The 20,514-nt window shown below is 45.3% G+C and overlaps 1 protein-coding gene across 1 annotated transcript in view; it reads left to right on the top strand.

Annotated features, from left to right (window-relative positions):
• Positions 1-20,514, top strand: part of dner (delta/notch-like EGF repeat containing) — a 368,701-nt gene that overhangs the window by 231,691 nt on the left and 116,496 nt on the right. Inside the window, exon 5 of the mRNA XM_070882480.1 lies at positions 2,506-2,651. Within this exon, the coding sequence (XP_070738581.1) occupies positions 2,506-2,651 (146 nt within the window). The remainder of the gene's footprint in view (positions 1-2,505; positions 2,652-20,514) is intronic.

Raw genomic sequence — 20,514 nt, 5'->3', positions numbered from 1 at the left:
ATTCTGCGAAGGTTATTTTCTTCATTTGGCCTCCCCGAAGAAATTGTTTAGGATAATGGACCACAATTTTGTTCAGAAGAATTTGCACAGTTCACGAGCAAAAATAGTGTGAAACATACCAAGGTTCCACCATACCATCCTGCTTTGAATGGTGCAGCGCGCACTGTACAAATTGTAAAACGTGTCCTCATCAAACAAATGTTAGATCCAAATCCAAAGAAACGACAGTTGTCATTGGACCACAAATTGGCTAATTTTCTAAAAACATATCGTAATACTCCTCACACAACTACTGGTAGAACACCAGCAGAGTTGTTTCTCAAACTAGATTCTCGTTGTTAAAATCAAACTTGTCACAGTCCGTAGAAGAGACACAATTAAGACAGAACGAGAATCATGATAGAGGTAGAGTAAGAAAGAGAAGTGTGAAATTAAATAAGAAGGTGAGAGTAAAGAACCATTACCATAAATGGGTAAAGTGGTTTCCAGGAAGAGTGGCGAAGATATGTGGTCCTCGCACATATTTGTTCAAGATGTTTGATAATGGACAGGTTAGGTTTGTTCACATTGATCATATTTTACCCACAGACATGAAGTAGTTGAAGGTGGGAGTGATTCAATTATTTCTGACTCATCAGATAGTTTTGATACACCAGTAGCATATCCTAAATCCAATGTACTGGAAACAAATCCAAGAGAAAGTCAGAATTTAAGTCTGAGTCTGAGTCATGAAAACAAACAGTCTGAAGTTAGAAAGAGTGCAAATGGAAATCAAGGGCATCCCTTGGAGGAAAACTTCCCTCAGGATGAGCCTCGAATGAGTTTAAATTCGACACCATGTTTGGAAGGTTCTGTTCAAGAGCGAAGGTATCCTCTTGGAAACAGAAAACAAGTGGTTAAGTTTGATTTGTACATATGGCAAAATAAGTCCATATCTTTTGTTATGTATAACCATGCAAGTTATGTATGATGATTGTTTGTTATAATTACTTCTTCATTAAGGAGGGAGAAGTGTAATGTCTGTAGCGCCACACTGTGGATGCCTGTGTTACTGCAGCTAGTGCTGTTTAATAACGAGCAGGTCACCTGACCAGCAGGTCAGGTGATTCTGGAACTTGCAGCCATCTTACAGGTTGTGTGTTATGCTCTGAAGATATGATAACAACCAATGCATCCACTATCTCTACAGCTAGTTCTGAATCTCCTGGGCGTTTCATGTGTTTTAAAACATTTGTGTCTCAATAGTATTTAATAGCAAAAAAGCTATACTTCTCCAACTCTTTTTTCCCTCCCCACATTACAGTAGATGGATATTTGTTGAAATTAAAAATAATGTGTTGAGATAGCTGAGTCCTCAGACCGTGGTGGCCCCTATGCTCATTTTGAACATCTCTCCCTAAATAGCACTCTCCAAGGGAAACGTAGTTAAGCAGTATAGGGGAGGTAAGAGACCTGGCCCAATAACATTATTTTCTCTGCTTATTAGGTCCCTTCTCCATCCCACCTGTTTCCAAACCTCTCACATTAACGCTCAGTAACCAGGCAAAAGTGAAGTTTATGAACAGGCCAGGGGTGGGGACAGGGTAGAGTATCTTTGGATTTGAAATCCTATCCTCTGCCTAGCCTCCTCCTTATGACCCAGTCACATTCAAGAATCCTAAGTGAAACTACATTCCAGCAGTGAAAGCTGATTTGGAGGAAAAGCCAGATATTAGAATTTGGATGGATGACAGGTTATGCTAGCAGTAACTAACGTAACTTAAAAATATGGATTTAGTTTTATACAAAAGATAGCAACTGGTGAAGTGAAAGCATCATTGTATAAATGCCGTGTTTATAAATGGGTGAGTTGCCTTGCAATGAAATCACCATTGTTTTGTTAACATGGCTGGAATTTGATGAGAGTAAGTACATCGTGTAATCTATTTCCTGTGCATGTTCTTGTCTGATCAATGAAACAGAAAGTGCATTCCTCTGAATTGACACAAAATGCTAAATATTATCTTTGAGACATATATACATTGTCCATGCTGGTCAAAATCTTGTTGGACGACAGTTGTTTTGTGTGGAATGGCCTCTCTGATTGCCTACCACTATTTTCCGGAGTTATACTGTATCAGGAGCTACACAAACAAATCTACACCAAAATTGACTAGCGCTATATTGTGAGGAACAACATAGTGGGAATTATTCCATATGAGGAGTGCATCATATCAGAATTGGCTAACTTAAACACTGTTGACTCGGATATTAGGAACCATTTTAGTTTTGTAGAAATTCTGATTAGAAATAATTGAAGACAAAATTATATAAAGAGGTTGGTAATTACCTTGCTGATGACTAATTTGGATCTAAAATCAGGAATAAGCTAAGGTCTCAGATCACAGATGGTCAAGATGATTGTAATTCATTAAGATTTAAATACGATTTGTTAAAATTGTTTTTGTTATCAAGGAAACCATTTTGCTGAAATTGTGTTTTTTTTCCCTGAATTCTTTCCTCAAGCCCTTGTGAACGATTCTGCTACGAAAGCAGTGACAGCTCTGAGGTTGAACCTGACAGTTAAAGCCAGCATCTGCATGGAACAAAGGAATGATCAGGGCGGCCTGCAATGCTCTGGAAGGGGACAGTGCATCACCAAACCTTCAGAGGTGAGTTGGACGTTTCTGTTCGATGCTGAATCTCGACAATTAGAAGGTTTCAGTACCTTCAGTATGGAGGTACATTGGATCATGGCCAGGCCGTAATAAGGACTGTATGTTTGTTCTATTCTTGAACTCTTTGCTTCAGCTTGCTCTCTCTTTCTCTCTCTTCCACATTCAATCTTTCTCCCTCGTTCTAATTCCACATTATCTCCCAGTATTATACTAGTCAGCCTGAATAATTAATTATTTTCTCTTTCTCATTTGACTCGTTTATCTTCCCACTGTCCTCCTCACTCCCTCACATTAATTCACTCACACCTTCACATTCCTTCACTTCATTCCCACTGCCTGCTCTTATTCTTTCTCTATAATTCGATGTGACTACAATCCCATCTTATTTTCTTTTCACATAACTTGAATCACATTTCTTTCTATTCTCCTACCGTGTCACAAATAAGAACATCTATTTTGACATATATCATCACACCAACAAAGCAGTATTTACATGAATTCAATCACTGCTACTATAGAGACATCGCATCAACAGCAAATTCTGCTCACAGTGCTATTAAATTCCAATTTTACAAAGCCTATTTGAAGTATTTTCAGAACCATTAGAATAAACAGTGGATTGTTTATTCTAACTCTGAAATGATTCTTGACTTAATGCATGCTATTCAGTACAGTTATAGGCACAGTAATGCAAAATAGTGACAGCTTAGTGAGTTACTTGTGTCTCATTGAGAAAGTGAAGAGATGGTATATTGAAAAATGTGCACATTGAAAGAAGCCAGTTTTACTGCTGCGTGCACCCACCAGCTTTGCCTGGTAGATTTGATCCAGATATATCATTGAGAAACATAACATTATAAAGTGATGGACAATGTGAGCTAAAGGTTATAACACAGCTTAGATTCATACTCAACAATATTTCATATATGTGCGTATAAGGGAATGTTATTACCTCTATGTGGAATCTTTTGGTGAGATTCAGTTCACAACTCTACTGTAGATTTGCCACATTGGTTAGTTGGGAATGTTCACACACCGGGAGACCAGACCCATACTCACAAGTGCTTGCTGCTAATACTGGATGTAAAAAAAAGTAGAATAGTATACCATTACCGCACCCCCCCCTCCCTCGCCCCAACACCCCCTCTGATGTCACTCCAGAGAAAATAAATTAAAAACATTTCTGGCATTAGACACAACAAATAAAAAGAAAAGAGCTGCAGATATGGAAATCTGAAATGTAAACAGCAAGTGCTGGAAAACTTCTTAGGCATTCCCTCGGAGTCGAGGATGACTTGCTTCCACACTAATACGAGTTCTCAGATGACTGGTGAGTCCAGTGTGGGACCTACAGTCCCTGTTACAGGTGGGGCAGACGGTGGTTGCAGTGACGGGTGGGTGGGGTACTTGGGTTGCTGCGCGCTCCTTCCACTGTTTGCGCTTGGCTACCGCGTGCTCCCAGTGAAGCGACTCCCGATGTTTGGCACCTTCCCGGATACTTCTCCTCCACCCTGAGTCGTCTTGGGCCAGGGATTCCCAGGTGCCGGCAGGTCAGTCAGCATTTGTTACGAGAAAAGAGAGATTAACATTTAGAGTATAAACCGTCTTCAGATTGAAAACAGTAAGATGAACATGCTGCTTTGTAGAGTGGAAGAGAAAAGAATGATGGAAAGGAAGAGGAAAATAATTTTAAAAAAATGTTCCAATCATCCAGGGGAAGTTAAAGGCATCGATTTTAACATGTGGGGGGGCTGGGTTGGTGGGTGAGGGGGGGGAGGGTTAGAATATCAGGATCGGGCAACACACCCCAAAGTGCAGAAATCAAGCCTTGGGCGAGGCCCCTGCAAAAGGCGGCTGGGGGCCTAATTAATATACCAAAGTCGCAGCCTGATGACATCATCATAAATTTAATGGTAACTGAGGGTGAGACCCAACCTACGGGATTCCCAGCAGCTGATCCGAAGCGGGATCTGCCAGCTCCACAGATTAGGAAAAGGGGAGGTGCAACCAGACCTGGGTGTCATGGTACATCAGTCATTGAAAGTTGGCATGCAGGTACCGCAGGCGGTGAAGAAGGCAAATGGTATGTTGGCCTTCATAGCTAGGGGATTTGAGTATAGGAGCAGGGAGGTCTTACTGCAGTTGTATAGGGCCTTAGTGAGGCCTCACCTGGAATATTGTGTACAGTTTTGGTCTCCTAATCTGAAGAAGGACATTCTTGCTATTGAGGGAGTGCAGCGAAGGTTCACCAGACTGATTCACGGGATGGCAGGACTGACATATGAAGAAAGACTGGATCGACTAGGTTTATATTCACTGGAATTTCGAAGAATGAGAGGGGATCTCATAGAAACATATAAAATTCTGACGGGATTGGACAGGTTAGATGCAGGAAGAATGTTCCCGATGTTGGGGAAGTCCAGAACCAGGGGTCACAGTCTAAGGAGTAAGCCATTTAGGACCGAGATGAGGAGAAACGTCTTCACTCAGAGAATTGTGAGCATGAGGAATTCTCGACCACAGAAAGTTGTTGAGGCCAGTTCATTAGATATATTCAAAAGGGAGTTAGATATGGCCCTTACGGCTCAAGGGGTATGGAGAGAAAGCAGGAATGGGGTACTGAAGTTACATGATCAGCCATGATCGTATTGAATGGCGGTGCAGGCTCGAAGGGCCGAATGGCCTACTCCTGCACCTATTTTCTATGTTTCGATGTAAGTGGCTCTTTTAGCACTTTTTGTGGGCTAGGAGGAGCAGGAGTGGTCCCCCAGGACCCTCAAGGAAGTCTTCGGCCTCCCCTCACCCTGATCTCCAGCCCTCCTGATTGACGACCTAACCCCACCCACACACCCCCAATTGCCATCCTACCCCCAGCCCGCCCGATTGCTGATTGGAGCACCCCCTCATCCCTGCGGCCAGGCTGCCCATTCAGTTGGCTGCTGGGCAGGAGGCTGCCCTACAATATGTTAATGAGGCTCCACCATTAAGATCGCCAGGGCCCTCACTTTCCTGGCCTTGTTGGGTAATATAGAAGCAGGCACCCATTAAAGAAATAAGATGATCTCATTAAGGAATTGAGAAGACATTAGAAGAACAAAATAACGTGCAAATAGCTAAGATTGTGAAAGGAGAAAAGATATAAAACTAAGTCAGAAATGCTGGAAATACAAGCTGATAGAAGCGAAAAAAAAGCTCCAACACCACAGGATGTCTCCAGTGCCATCAGACCCACTCTATATAGTTCAGTTGTGAAGCTATTAAAGTCAACGTTCAGACCAGAAGGCTGAAGGGTGCCCAGATGAAAAAGGAGATATCCTTCAGGCTTGCATTGAGCTTGCTTCAAGCAGTGTCGGAGGTTAAAGATGGAGAAATCAGAGTGGCAATGGGTGTGGGAGTTAAAGGGGCAACCAAGAAGGTCAGGGACACTCAGGAACAGAATGGAATTGTTTCGTGAAGCAGTTACCTCATCTCTTTTTGGTTTTCCCAATACTGTATATAAACCCAGAAATTTCTCCTTCCTTCCGCTTCTCCTTTTTTTCTCTTCCAACCGACAAAGGTATTTGTATTTCTTTCAGTTTTCAGTGCCGAAAAAGGTTCTACACCCAAAACACTAGCCTGCCGGTTCTCTTTGCAGATGCTGATTGACTTCCTGTGTATTCCCAGCATTCTCTGATTCCTGGCAGTAGACACTATTGATGGCTGTGATCCATCACGTCTGTGATAGTGTCGCAGTACGCTCATCTGTTTACAAACCTAACCTAAAGTGCCACTTTATTCAGCTAATCAAGTCGACGGGAAAAAAAATTATGTACGGACTGCTGCCTTATTCTCGGTCCTTTTGACAATGAAAGTTTGGTGTGGTATCAATCTATTACTGCAGCAAGTGCAGCAAGAAATGGTAAAGTTCTGCTAATTCTTCTTTTGAAAATTGTATCACAGAACATTCTAGAAGCTAAAAGAAACATACTGTAAGCAGTTTTGTTGTGCTGGTGCTGCTATTTATAACATGTTACTTGGAAAACTGTGCAGCCAGTTTTTACAGTATATTGCTGAGACAAGCAGGATGCCCGGAACATTCGATTGCTGTTCCGTTCTCGGAGTTGGCTGCTGAAAGTAGGGCAGGGGAAAAAAATACTTATTTTTTTAAGGTGGTGTTATAGGCTCCTCTGGGAGTTTTCAGGCCACACAACAGCTGGCTTGAAGAATCCTGCTGCTGCACTATGCTGGTTACCACAGAAAGTTTGTGCTGCAGCAACTGATATGCTTTGTACAGCAAAGACGTTTACAACGAGATCTCGGGGAAAGCAACAAAGTGGTAGATGCAATGAGGGATGCAATTATGCCATTATGATGATAAGGCCGGTGCATTCTCCTCTCCTAAATAAAAACAGCACAAGGCGACAACTGGGAACAATCTGCTTGAAATTATGTTGCTGCAATGTCACCTACATGCTGAGATTATGAATTTCATGCAGTGTTAATGTTTGCAATGTATTTTTCTATTTTTAAAAAAAATCAAGTTTTTAATAAAATACATAACAATCGTTAATTTATACTTGTAGGTACCACTGATCATTAGCTCCTCTACTGTGCCAAGCTTATGCTATGCTTAGGGTTGCAAGGCCTGTTACCATAGCAACATCTCAAGTTCAAAGGTTTCTTGAGGGACATTAAGCTCTCCAGAAACATTTGGGGACCAATTTTAACCGACCCCGCCCGTTGGGAAACTGAGGGGATTGGCTGCGACAGTGGTTTTACACCCCGCCCAATTTTACGCTCCATTGAAATCTCCTTCCTGGGCTATTCCTTCTCCGACACCACTATCTTTGTTTTGAGGGAGGCAAAGGCTCCATCCTAATCAAATCCCACAGAAACTACCTGGGAAGGCCTCGACTAGGTTTAATTCGTGGCCCTTCTGCCACACTCCTGTCAGTCTTACAATGAGAACCGACCAGAAAGCCATTGATGTTTGGTCCCAGTATCTCTGCCATTCTTTTATTCTCCACGAGAAGAGTTTCTTCTTCATTGCTAATCAGCCCTACTCTTCTGAGTAAAACCTCGGAGCGGCTTTAATGCAGTGCCGCCTGCTCAGATTAAAGTCCTCTCTCTCTCTCTCTCTCTCTCTCTCTTTCTCTATAAGGATCCTAACTGAATTAAATTTGCACAAACTCACTTCTTCTGGGTTCTCAGCATCGAAGTGCCAAAATCGCAACCTAACCTGCACTAAGTTGGAAGCCTCATTCAGAGAGGCCACGAGAGCCGGTGTTGAACAGGAAAATGAAACATTGATGCAGTGGGGCACTCCTTTGAGGTTAGGTTTGACGTTTGAGTTATTGGACCTATTTTGAGATCTGAAGTTTGCTTCCTGTCCACTTCTGCATGTTTGCATCAAGCCTCCGCCTGGCACACCATTTTCTAATGTGTGCCCATCGGTGCAACAACGCCTCACCAGTGCATGCAGATGATTCTTGTCAATTGGGTAGAGGCTGTATTAAATGGCGTCCGCCCACTCCAGTTTATCTGTTCTTGCAATGGAACACGGTTAAGGGCAACTGAACGCTCCCTTAATACCATTCTCGCCTGTTCATTTAAACAAATACAAAAGCAAAATACTCACTGCTTATGAGTTCATCTGAGCTCGTGACCCTGAGCTTCCGGTCGCCTGTCACTTTAATTCCCCGCTCCACTCCCACTCTGACCTCTCCATCCTCGGCCTCCTGCACTGGTCCAACGAAGCTCAACGCAAGCTCGAAGAACAGCACCTCATCTTTCGCTTAGGCACTTTACAGCATCGAGTTCAACAATTTTAGATCATAACCTCTGCCCCTATTTTTTTTTTTCCTTTTTTCTGTGTTTTTTCTCGTTCCCGCGGCAGCTGTTTCTGATTCTGCCACCTCCATTTACATCCTATCTGGACTCATCCTTTGTTTCTTAACTTGTCCCGTTACCATCACCTTTTGCCTTGCACCATCATCCCTTCTGTCTCTAATCCCTTTTGCCTTCCACCCTATCGCAGAGCTTCCCTTTTATTCTTTCCTCCTCTCCCGCCCACCCCCCCTTTCCCTGTCCTTACACTTGCTTAAAAACCTGTTACGTCTCTAACTTTTCCCAGTTCTGACGAAGAGCCGTCGACCTGAAACGTTAACCCTGTTTCTCTCTCCACAGATGCTGCCTGACCTGCTGAGTATTTCCAGCATTTTCTGTTTTTATTTTAAACTAAAATGTCCTTGTAGTCTATTCAACATTGTAGGGTTTCAGCTGAGTGGATTTCCTATATTGTAGACAAGATCTAATTTTTTTTTTTAACAATCCAACCAGCCCATAGGTCCCCACTGGGCTGTTTATTTGTGCTTAGCCTCATCACCACCAGTATTGATTACATTGGCAGTAACAATGGCTCAATATTTAGCACTTACTATACAGACTGGGAAGTAGTTGGTGTTGGAGAACTTGGTTTATATTGGTGTGCGGTATGGCAACAGTTGGCAACCCTCCAGGATTGCCCAGGAGTCTCCAAACAATAATAGAATGGTTACAGCACAGAAGGAGGCCATTCGGACCCGTGCTGGATCTCTGCACGAGCACTTCACTAATCCTTCTCGCATGCCCTTTCTCTGTAGCCCTGCAAATCTTTTTCTTTTGAGTACTTATGTTCTTATGTAAGATTTGTATAAGAAATAGGAGCAGGAGTCGGCTATTTGGCCCCTCGAGCCTGCTCCACCATCCAAGAAGATCATGCTTGATCTGATCCTGGCCGCAACTCCACTTCCCTGCCCGCTCCCCATAACCCTTGATTCCCTTTTCGTTCAAAAATCTGTCTATTTCCACTTTAAATATGTTCAATAACCCAGCCTCTCCAGCTCCCTGGAGTAGAGAATTCCATAGATTCACGACCCTCTGAGAGAAGAAATTCCTCCTCAGTTCTGTTTTTAATGGGCCGACCCCTTATTCTGAAACTGTGCCCCCTAGTTCTAGATTCCCCCATGAAGGGAAACATCCTCTCTGCATCTACCCTGTCAAGCCCCCTCAGAATCTTCTGTTTCAATAAGATCACCTCTCATTCTTCAATCCCCTCATCACCAGAATCAACCTAGTGAACCTTCTCTGAACAGCCTCCAATGCAAGTATATCCTTTCTTAAATACCAAGACCAAAACTGCATGTACAGTTGTAGCAGGACTTCTCTGCTTTTATACTCTATCCCCCTTGCAATAAAACATTCCATTTGCCTTCCTGATCACTTGTTGTACCTGCATACTAACTTTTTGTGTTTCAAGCACAAGGACCCCCAGGTCACTCTGTACTGCAGCCCTTTGTAATTTTTCTCCATTTAAATTATAATTTGCTTTTCTATTTTTGCTGCCAAAGTGGATAACCTCATATTTTCCCACATTGTACTCCATTTGCCAAATTTTTGCCCACTCACTTAGCCTGTCTATATCCCTTTGCAGATTTTTTGTGTCCTCCTCACAATTTGCTTTCCCACCCATCTTTGTATCATCAGCAAACTTGGCTACATTACACTCGGTCCCTTCATCCAAGTCATTAATATAGATTGTAAATAGTTGGGGCCCCAGCACCGATCCCTGCAGCATCCCACTAGTTACCGTTTGCCAACCGGAAAATGACCTGTTTATCCCGACTCTGTTAGTTAGCCAATCCTCTATCCATGCTAATATATTACCCCCAAACCCGTGATCTTTTATCTTGTGCAGTAACCTTTTATGTGGCACCTTAATCGAATGCTTTCCGGAAATCCAAATACACCACATCCACTGGTTCCCCCCTATTCACACTGCTCGTTACATCCCCCCAGGTCTTGCTATTCCTGCGCCCCTTTAGAATTGTACCGTTTAGTTTATAAAAGATTGATTTATAGAATTGAAGATTAATCTCCAGGACACTGGTACAAGCAATCCAGAAGAAAAATCATAGGGCCTTAAAAACACATTGTGCTTTTTTTTCCCCCCGTTTACTTTTGTTTATTAGTTATAAAAATGTAGGAGTGGGAGTTTGGCAATCATGAAGAGAGTGTTTGCTTTGCAATTGGTATAGAAAGATGGTATGCCATGACGATGGGTAGACAAATGGCAGGAATGTGGGGGCTGGGCAATGGGAAGCAGGAGATCATGTAATGAAACCTCTACACCTTGGCTTCCAACAGGTTTATCGGAGGAACAACAGCAATATAAATCTTGAAGGCCAACCGTTAAGAAAAGAGCCATTTAAGTTTTATAGGTGGATTCGATTGCACCTCCTGAGCTCTCAAGTTGCTATTAATCAGTTTGGTATCCACAGACTTTCCACTTGGGGCTTTTTGAAAAGCTTTTGTATTCTTAAGCGAAAGACATTTATCCTCACCGCTCTGCTGCTCACAGGCTAATCAACAGATTCTAGTGTCACCAAATTAAAATTTTAATCACCAAATAAACAAGAAGGAAAACTCCAAAATCCAAGTTACTTTTCCATTACCCAGTTTACAAAATATATTTTTGTTGCCTCAATGGAAGCAAGTGTACAGTTTACCTCACAGCAGGCATGATCTACCTGGGAGCAATCACTCGTATTTTGGCAATAAACTGCTTACTACTGTTGTAAACATGGAGGAAACTAGAGTATCAGCATCAGATGACTTTTTGATCAATAATTTTAATAATGATCATTCTTTTTCCTGACATTTAATCCATGTGTCTATGGCCGTCTTGCATTTTGTTGAATGGCCAATTTAAAAAGACCCAGTGGAAGAAAACAGGCCCGGTATTGGGGGAGGTTCCAAGTTGGGTTGGCAGAATAGCTTTTTATCATCTTTGTTTTTGTGATCGTGTTTCCTCCGGGTTTATTGTCCTCTCATACCCGATCTGTAGCAATACACTCTGGAAAAATATAACATTATTGTATCGCAACTGTTTGAAAACAGTGGCCCTGAAATTGGTGGCCTTACCGCCCACTGCCGCCCACTGCCGCTGAGTTTTGTCGCCGCCCCCCCCTCGGTGACAGGTTCCTCTTGGTCTGATGGCAGCGGGAGGGAAGTGCCGCTGGGAAACTGCCTGCTAATGGCTGCTGACGGCTGAGTCGCGTAAGTGACCACCCGCCCGCCGAGCTGCCATATTGGGAGTCGGTGGCAGCAGTGGGAAGGGCCGCTGCATAGAGGCTGGTCTAATCCCGACGGTAAGTACGAAGACCTGCAAAAAAGGTTAGTGAACATCTTTTATTTTTTTTTTCCTTCCAGCATTTTATCTGTATGGGGTCCCCAGAAGGTGTTCCAGGGGTTTTTTTTTTTTGCGAAGATTTTTATTTTTCAGTGTTCCCCCCCCTCCCTGGGCCCGACTCAATCCTCAGTGGCACTTTGGCGAGGATCACATTTGCCGAAGAGATTGAGAGCTCTCGCCCGCTGCCGCCCAGGTTGACGGCGTAAGCTGTCATTTTGCCGCTGGGCGGTACTGCCATCTCTTTTTGAGGGTTCTTCCTGGCAAAGTACCGCCCGGTCTCTCAGCGGCCGTCGGTAGTCCTTTGGGCGGGCCTTGGCTTTGACCAAGTTCTGGCCCAAAGTCTTAACATAACTTGAACCTTGATTACTTGTGCCCCTCACTCATCCATCCTTAAATCAAACCAATTGCAATCTTGGTGCTAGTTCAAAATATTGTCTGTACCTTCTTCTTTCGTAATTTGGTATATCTTTCCTTTCTCTTTTCATGACTTTTATCCTTATTAAGGTGAGGGGTTTTAGTAATAGGAATTTGAATAACCTCCATTTCAAGGCCTAACCTTTAGCTCCAAGCACTTGCAGATCAGGAATATCACCAAGTAAAGGTCCCCCTACGCTGCTCCACATTGTGACCACGTTCCTAGTACTGTCCTCCACCTGATGACCCTATCAACCCTAACAAACTCACCCCCTTGCAAAAACTAGACTTTAGCCGAGAAATTACTATTGTCAGACAAATGTTTGATGCATTAGTCTGTCAACCCTCTATCCACTTGTTTAATTCAGCCCATTTAAAATAAACAGATTCGGGCCTGCGTAACTCAGCTGCCACGTTTGCCTGCATTATCACAGGGATGATTTCGAAAGTAATTCATTGGCTGTAAAGCACTATGGGGCATCGTTGACACATGAAAGGCGCTACAAAAATGTCAGGACTTTCTTTCTTTGCATTAAAACAGTGGGCAATATCATGAGCAATTTCTGGGCTACAAACCAAGAGCAGTTCTTCCAGCACTAAGCCTCAGAGTGGCATCCACTACTGCACTGTGTAAATTCTCCCATTTCCCACACTATCTGCCATTCTTCTCCCTACTTAGAACAAGAGAGTTGATTAGTACAAAATTATCCAAGTTTTGTGCTGTGGGCTCATTGCTATTCGGAATTGGATTGAGGCTAACCAACCTAATGTTATTTAGGATCTTTAGAGCCAGCAACAAGATTGACTGTGATCCAACTCAAACCCCAGTACTGTTTTAATCCAATTACAGATTCCATCCATCCCCTTCTGCCACATTCCCTGTTTTTTAAAATCTCCCCTATACCTATTGGCCTTTTAATTCCTGAAGTTCTGATCCATTGATTCAAGTGTGGTGGATCAGAATTCCCATCCACCCTTGCCTGAAGACACAGAGGGGGTGAAATTGCCCTGCACCCCGATTGAGGTGGTAACCTGTTGGGGCCGGGACCTCCAGCACAGAAGTCCTGCCCCGGCCGCTGAATTGGGCTTACTGCCCCTCAAAAGGCTGTAGAGCGTAATCTTGCATGCTGCAATTCCTTTAGGGGCGAGAGCAGCAATGCTAAAGGCGAGTAGTGCAGCGCTACGCGGATGCTCCACGTAGCGCTGACGTGCTTCAACGCCCCTCCCCTTCGCTTAACTACACACTCTGCACGGCCTCTGATGGCCTCCCCTAGACCACCAGGGCAGCATGCTACTGGGCAGTAATGGGTCGGCACCCAATGCAGAGTGCCGGGCCGCACGATGGCAGCCCCGAGAGTCGGCAAAAATAGTAACATAGCGGCGCGGGGCGCTGGCAACCGCCCCCCCACCCCCCCCCTTTAACTTCTGCCTTGTGAGCAGATGTCGGCTAGCTTCGCGACCCGTGAAGCTGGCATTGACATCCGCGCCCATCAGTCCCGTGGGCCACCTTTCCTCATGGGGCAGTAATGGGTCGGCACGTGACGCTGAGGGAGTCACAGCACAGGCGATGGTGACATCGACGGTTGCGCGACTGTCCGGGACACGATACGTGGGACGCACCCTCCCCCTCCGCAAGCTGTTTTCCCAGGAACCGATAGCGCACCCCCCCCCCCCTCACCACTCCCCCACCCACACCCCGGGAGAAAAGTGACTTGTGCCCCATTAGCGCCCCCTGGAGGCACTAACGGGCCTCTGAAAAAGGGCCAATCTCCTCAGAGCCCTCCCCAACTTTGGAGACAAAGTCATCTGCATGGCAAAGGCAAGCACATCTGCAAGGGTGTTTTTACACACCCTCACCCCCTCCCACCCCCACACCCACCCCTCCGCATGGTAATCTTTCTTTCAGCCCTCATGGAGCCCAGGAATTTGAGGCTCTTAGGTGGTTAGTTTTTATTTTCTTCATCGGATTTCAGTTGGTATAACCATCCACATGCCTGGCTCCATTTCCCTGTCTGCAGCAGAGTTAGGGAGCTATTTTCCTTGGAACTTACGTGAGTCAAACTCCAGGCTTTCAATTATTCCATGCAATCCTTAAAATTTACGGAGGTTAATGGATTCTGTCAGGAGAACATAAAGGCAGCTGGTTCTCGTCAAAAGATATTTTCAAAGAATCAGTTACAATACAAATTGTATTCAGCAGTGAGGCAATTTTACTGAATGTCATGAGCCATTGAAAACTGTAATTATTCTGCAAACGGTAAGGAGAATATCTCTGCTACCAGTGCATACTCCTGACAATTCACTCGTTCTTAATACTGCAAGTCTCACATGCTTCTCAGTACACGTGCACACTTGGCAAATTATGCACTCACTTCTGGAACTGCTTGCTATTTTCTGAATCTGAGATGAGGCTTTCTGTCTCCTCTGTTGTTTAGGGTGTATTTCTGGAGAGGGGGGGGGGCACTTTTGTCCTCTCCTGACCTTCGCTCGCTTTCAGCCTTGGAAAGAAATGGGCTCCCTGTTGGAGACCGAAGTGTCCTCCCAAATCGAGGTCGGAGTACCGATGCAGCAAGCTTCAGGGATCTGCTGCAGAGTTGGTGGCTGTATCCCACGTCAAACAGACCAGCCCTCCGCCCCCCCCCCCCCACCCCCGGGAAATGGGGGGGGGGAAGGCGCACTGAGGTGGAGTAACGGCAGAGTATGTCCCTGCTCTACATTTCCATCCCCACCGGCTCCTGATCCATCAAAAGTTCATACACTCCACACTGGGCAGGTTGTAGAGAGCCAATACATGAGAGCAGGACAGCTTGTGTTATTGACAGTGATGGGTATCCTGTCACAAATTCACATCTACCTTTGCAAATTTGTGCACAAAAGTGACATCTTAAAAACCTGACATTTTGCACTTAAACTGGAAACTGGACTGATTTTAAAAATAGAGCTGTGTGAAATCCTTACCACAGCTGCCTGCCTGCCACTATTGCTGTCACCTACTCTCCATGTGGATCTCAGGCCCAAGCCCATGATCGGGGTTTAAACTCAGAAGCTTCTGAAACTATCCCAGGAGTGACAAAGACAACTATACTAAATTCCTGTGGACCCTGGCGGTTGCACTGGGCCCAGAAGCCAAATACAATGGCAGCCCAGGTTCGAGGGCCCAAATTCTCCCCATGAGTTGCACCGTTTTTTTTTGGGTGTAATTTGATTTTTCTGGTGTATCTTTTTAGTTGTAAATATGGCCATTTAATTTGCGCCAGTGTTAGCTTTTTTGTTAGGTCAGTTTTTTTTTCAAAAGGGGGCGTTCCCAGCCACTTACACCATTTATGCCAATTTGGTCAGAAAAAAGTTGTACTAAACTAACTTAGGGCAGCGAATGTGTCCACTTTTGTCCACACAGAAAGACCTTAATTACAGTTAAGGAATTGGTGCAAATAACTACATTTAAAGCACCACCAAGCACCAAACAAAGCATTAGCAGTAATAACCATTCAATAAGAACTAAAGAACTGAAGTAAATAATTAAATTAACAAAATTAACAAATAAAGAGCTGAAGTAAATACATAGAAACATAGAAAACAGATGCAGGAGTAGGCCATTCGGCCCTTCGAGCCTGCACCACCATTCAATAAGATCATGGCTGATCATTCCCTCAGTACCCCTTTCCTGCTTTCTCTCCATACCCCTTGATCCATTTAGCTGTAAGGGTCATAGAAACATAGAAACATAGAAAATAGGTGCAGGAGCAGGCCATTCAGCCCTTCTAGCCTGCACCGCCATTCAATGAGTTCATGGCTGAACATGAAACTTCAGTACCCCCTTCCTGCTTTCTCGCCATACCCCTTGATCCCCCGAGTAGTAAGGACTTCATCTAACTCCCTCTTGAATATATCCAATGAACTGGCATCGACAACTCTCTGCGGCAGGGAATTCCACAGGTTAATAACTCTCTGAGTGAAGAAGTTTCTCCTCATCTCAGTCCTAAATGGCCTACCCCTTATCCTAAGACTGTGTTCCCTGGTTCTGGACTTCCCCAACATTGGGAACAATCTACCCGCATCTAACCTGTCCCGTCCCATCAGAATCTTGTATGTTTCTATGAGATCCCCTGTCATCCTTCTAAATTCCAATGTATAAAGGCCCAGTTGATCCAGTCTCTCCTCATATGTCAGTCTGGCCATCCCAGGAATCAGTCTGGTGAACCTTTGCTGCACTCCCTCAATAGCAAGAACGTCCTTCCTCAGATTAGGAGGCCAAAACTGAACACAATATTCCAGGTGAGGCCTCACCAAGGCCCTATACAACTGCAGTAAGACCTCCCTGCTCCTATACTCAAATCCTCTCGCTATGAAGGCCAACATGCCATTTGCCTTCTTTACCGCCTGCTGTACCTGCATGCCAACTTTCAATGACTGATGAACCACGACACCCAGGTCTCGTTGCACCTCCCCTTTTCCTAATCTGCCCCCATTCAGATAATATTCTGTCTTCGCGTTTTTTCCCCCAAAGTGGATAACCTCATATTTATCCACATTATACTGCATCTGCCATGCATTTGCCCACTCACCGAACCTGTCCAAGTCACCCTGCAGCCTTTTAGTGTCCCCCTCACAGCTCACACCGCCACCCAGTTTAGTGTCATCTGCAAACTTGAAGATACTACACTCAATTCCTTCATCCAAATCATTGATGTATATTGTAAAAAGCTGGGGACCCAGCACTGAGCCCTGCGGCACTCCACTACTCTGCCTGCCATTCTGAAAAGGGCCCATTTATCCCGACTTTCTGCTTCCTGTCTGCCAACCAGTTCTCTATCCATGTCAGTATATTACCCCCAATACCATGTGCTTTGATTTTGCACACCAATCTCTTGTGTGGGACCTTATCAAAAGCCTTTTGAAAGTCCAAATACACCACATCCACTGGTTCTCCCTTGTCCAGTCTATTAGTTACATCCTCAAAAAATTCCAGAAGATTTGTCAAGCATGATTTCCCCTTCATAAATCCATGCTGACTTGGACCGATCCTGTCACTGCTTTCCAAATGCGCTGCTATTTCATCCTTAATAATTGATTCCAACATTTTCCCCACTACTGATGTCAAGCTAACCAGTCTATAATTACCCGCTTTCTCTCTCCCTCCCTTTTTAAGAAGTGGTGTTACATTAGCTACCCTCCAGTCAATAGGAACTGATCCAGAGTTGAAAGACTGTTGGAAAATGATCATCAATGCATTCACTATTTCTATGGCCACTTCCTTAAGTACTCTGGGATGCAGACTATCAGGCCCCGGGAATTTATTGGCCTTCAATCCCATCAATTTCCCTAACACAAATTCCCGCCTAATAAGGATATCCTTCAGTTCCTCATTCTCACTAGACCCTCGGTCTCCTAGTACATCCGGAAGGTTATTTGTGTCTTCCTTCGTGAAGACAGAAGCAAAGTATTTGTTCAATTGGTCTGCCATTTCTTTGTTCCCCATCACAAATTCACCTGAATCTGACTGCAAGGGACCTATGTTTGTCTTCACTAATCTTTTTCTCTTCACATATCTATAGAATCTTTTGCAGTCAGTTTTTATGTTCCCGGCAAGCTTCCTCTCGTACTCTATTTCCCCCCCCCTTAATTAAACCCTTTGTCCTCCTGTGCTGAATTCTAAATTTCTCCCAGTTCTCAGGTTTGCTGCTTTTTCTGTCCAATTTATATGTCTCTTCCTTGGATTTAACACTATCCTTAATTCCCCTTGTTAGCCACGGTTGAGCCACCTTCCCCGTTTTATTTTTAATCCAGACAGGGATGTACAATTGTTGAAGTTCATCCATGTGATCTTTAAATGTTTGCCATTGCCTATCCACCGTCAACCCTTTAAGTATCCTTTGCCAGTCGACTCTCGCCCACTCTAGCCGATCCTACCTTCGGCCTGGGATGAGGGAGGGAGAATGCGGCTGCCGGCCCACTGACTTTCAACTCTTTTCGGGCGGGAATTTTTTCCCTTTTTGCCCATTTTCTCTTTTTCCCTTTTTGCCCACTGACATCTTCAAAGAGCTTCACACATAAATTATGTGCGACACAGGATGGGAGGCAGGTTAAGCACATGGCTGTCACTGTATATCTGCTTCTTCAACATGACAAGACCACCACCACCCAGCCGAACGAACGCAAAGCCAGCCCAGCATGACAAGCGACGTCGCTACACGACAAGCTATCCTCGGTCCAAACCACTAGACTGCAGCCAAAGACGACCAACCTCTCCCCCCCCACCTCTCGCGCCCCGATCAAAACTCAGTCGCACCAGCCTGTTTCTTGCAGCCCTTGGTGGCAGGCCATTCGGCCTGGGATAGGGGCTGGACGCGTTCTGCAGGCATCACCATCACAATCGTGGGACGGAGCTGGTGCGCGTGCGTGACCGCTCCTCCTCGCACGCGCGCAGCTGCCGGCACTGTTTTCGGCGCAGGGCTGTAGCTCCGCCCCCCCCCCCCCCAACTCCACGAGGAGCGCCGCACCAGAACCCGGGACACACAGCAGAGCGACCGGAATCGTGAGTACGTTTTTCGCCGCCGTTTTCAGCGCACAATGTCGACGCGTCTTGGGAGAGTGCGCCGAAAAAAGGGGTTGGGGAAACTTGGGCCTGACAGGCTGACTCGGAGGACAAAAGCTGACTGTAAATATTGACCGTGGCCGCAGGAGTTGTAAAAAGGTGGGAATAAATTATAACTTAATCTGAGGTGTGTATTCAGCAGCTAAAATGACACATTTGCTACTTTTCTAAGTCACACAGTTTTGCGGCTATCATTTTGGAGGTGGGGGCAATTTTGCCCTTTCAAGAAGTGTTACAGGATGCCTTGAGCAGAATACATGCTTGTGATTTTCTTGCAGCTAATGCAGCATGCAACATCAGCACTGTGTGATGTGTAACCTAAGCTGAGGTAACTGTGAGTGTAAATGTTCACTCCTTGTGCTCTTTTCATTTTGCTTTCGGTATCAGGACTTCTCTCTTCGCTTTTCATTTTGTGCGTTATTTTCATTTAACGACCTTACACTTTCTTTTGTTTTCTCTTTAGCCTTTTGTCTTTTAGCTTCTGTTGGTTTTCACTAAGTGTCCCAATAAAGGGGGAGGGGAGGGGGTGTGCGTGTTATATTTTTGAAATCATTTGTGCCAGTCGTTCCCTGTTGACGCTGGCATATTTGCCACGAAACGTTTGGCATGTAACAAGAGTTTGTGGTAAAATGTATCGATCAATAAATGACAGCGTATGCCATAAAAATGCTTCGGCACCTAATTCACGTGGGACAAATATTGTGGTGAAGCAAACAGCAAAAGAGGGCAATGCTGGAGCCTAACACTAGCCTTAGTTGAATTCGAAAGTTGATGTCAATTGACCCACACCACCTTTTTCTCACTGGCTTCACCTCTGGTGCACACCCAATAAAATGGGTGCACGATTGTTGACTGGCCTGGTCTGTGGTAGTAGGCTTCCTAAGGTGGCTGGAGCCGAGATTCAAGGTCCAGATAAGGCCCGTTTCCGCCGTTTTGTGGCGGCAATGCGGTGGAATCGAGTGGCCGCTGCGTTGCAGTCCAACGGCCGCCCCGACCCAAATTCAGGTCGGGGATTTTTCGGCCTGTTCCCACTTCCACCCCGCTGCTGATGACCAGCGCAAGCATGTCATCAAAACGCACACCGCCACCTGCAGAAGACTCCGAACCATATTTAGGGGGGGAAAAAAAATCATTGCCCCGCCGCGCGGTGCCCCTGACAGCTTTCTCTGTTGCTGCACCTTATCCTGAGCATGTGCGGTCCGGCAGCGCGGCGGCCCTTCAAGGGGAGGGCCCAAGTTGTTATTTTTGCCGGCCGACTTCCCGATCAGTCAGAAAAAATATTGCCCCCGGGGTTTGGCCGGGCCGCCAACAGGCAGTCTGGCACCCCCCTTGGCCCGGCCGAAACCCTCCCCTGGTGGCCCAGTGGCCAAAGATTAACAAAATGCCCGAGTCTCTCCCCTTTAACGGAGGGGAGAGAGCGCGGTGACACACACGCGCTGTGACATCATCACCGCTCCGCCGCTGAGTGACAGCGGCGGAGTCTCGATCCCGCCCCAACTTCTGCCCCTCAGCCTGACTTATCATCCGCACTTGTGCCGCCACTATGAACAACTTCCGGTCCAACGTTAAAAGAATGACCAAGTGCCGAAAACCGATCGAGAGGGCGCCTCAACGCTCCCGGCGAAAAAAACTCCCCAAAA

Source organism: Pristiophorus japonicus, chromosome 6, assembly GCF_044704955.1.
Source record: "Pristiophorus japonicus isolate sPriJap1 chromosome 6, sPriJap1.hap1, whole genome shotgun sequence".
Taxonomy (NCBI): domain Eukaryota; kingdom Metazoa; phylum Chordata; class Chondrichthyes; family Pristiophoridae; genus Pristiophorus; species Pristiophorus japonicus.
The sequence above is the reverse complement of the archived record's forward strand: the minus strand, read 5'-3'. Positions and strand labels throughout refer to the sequence as shown.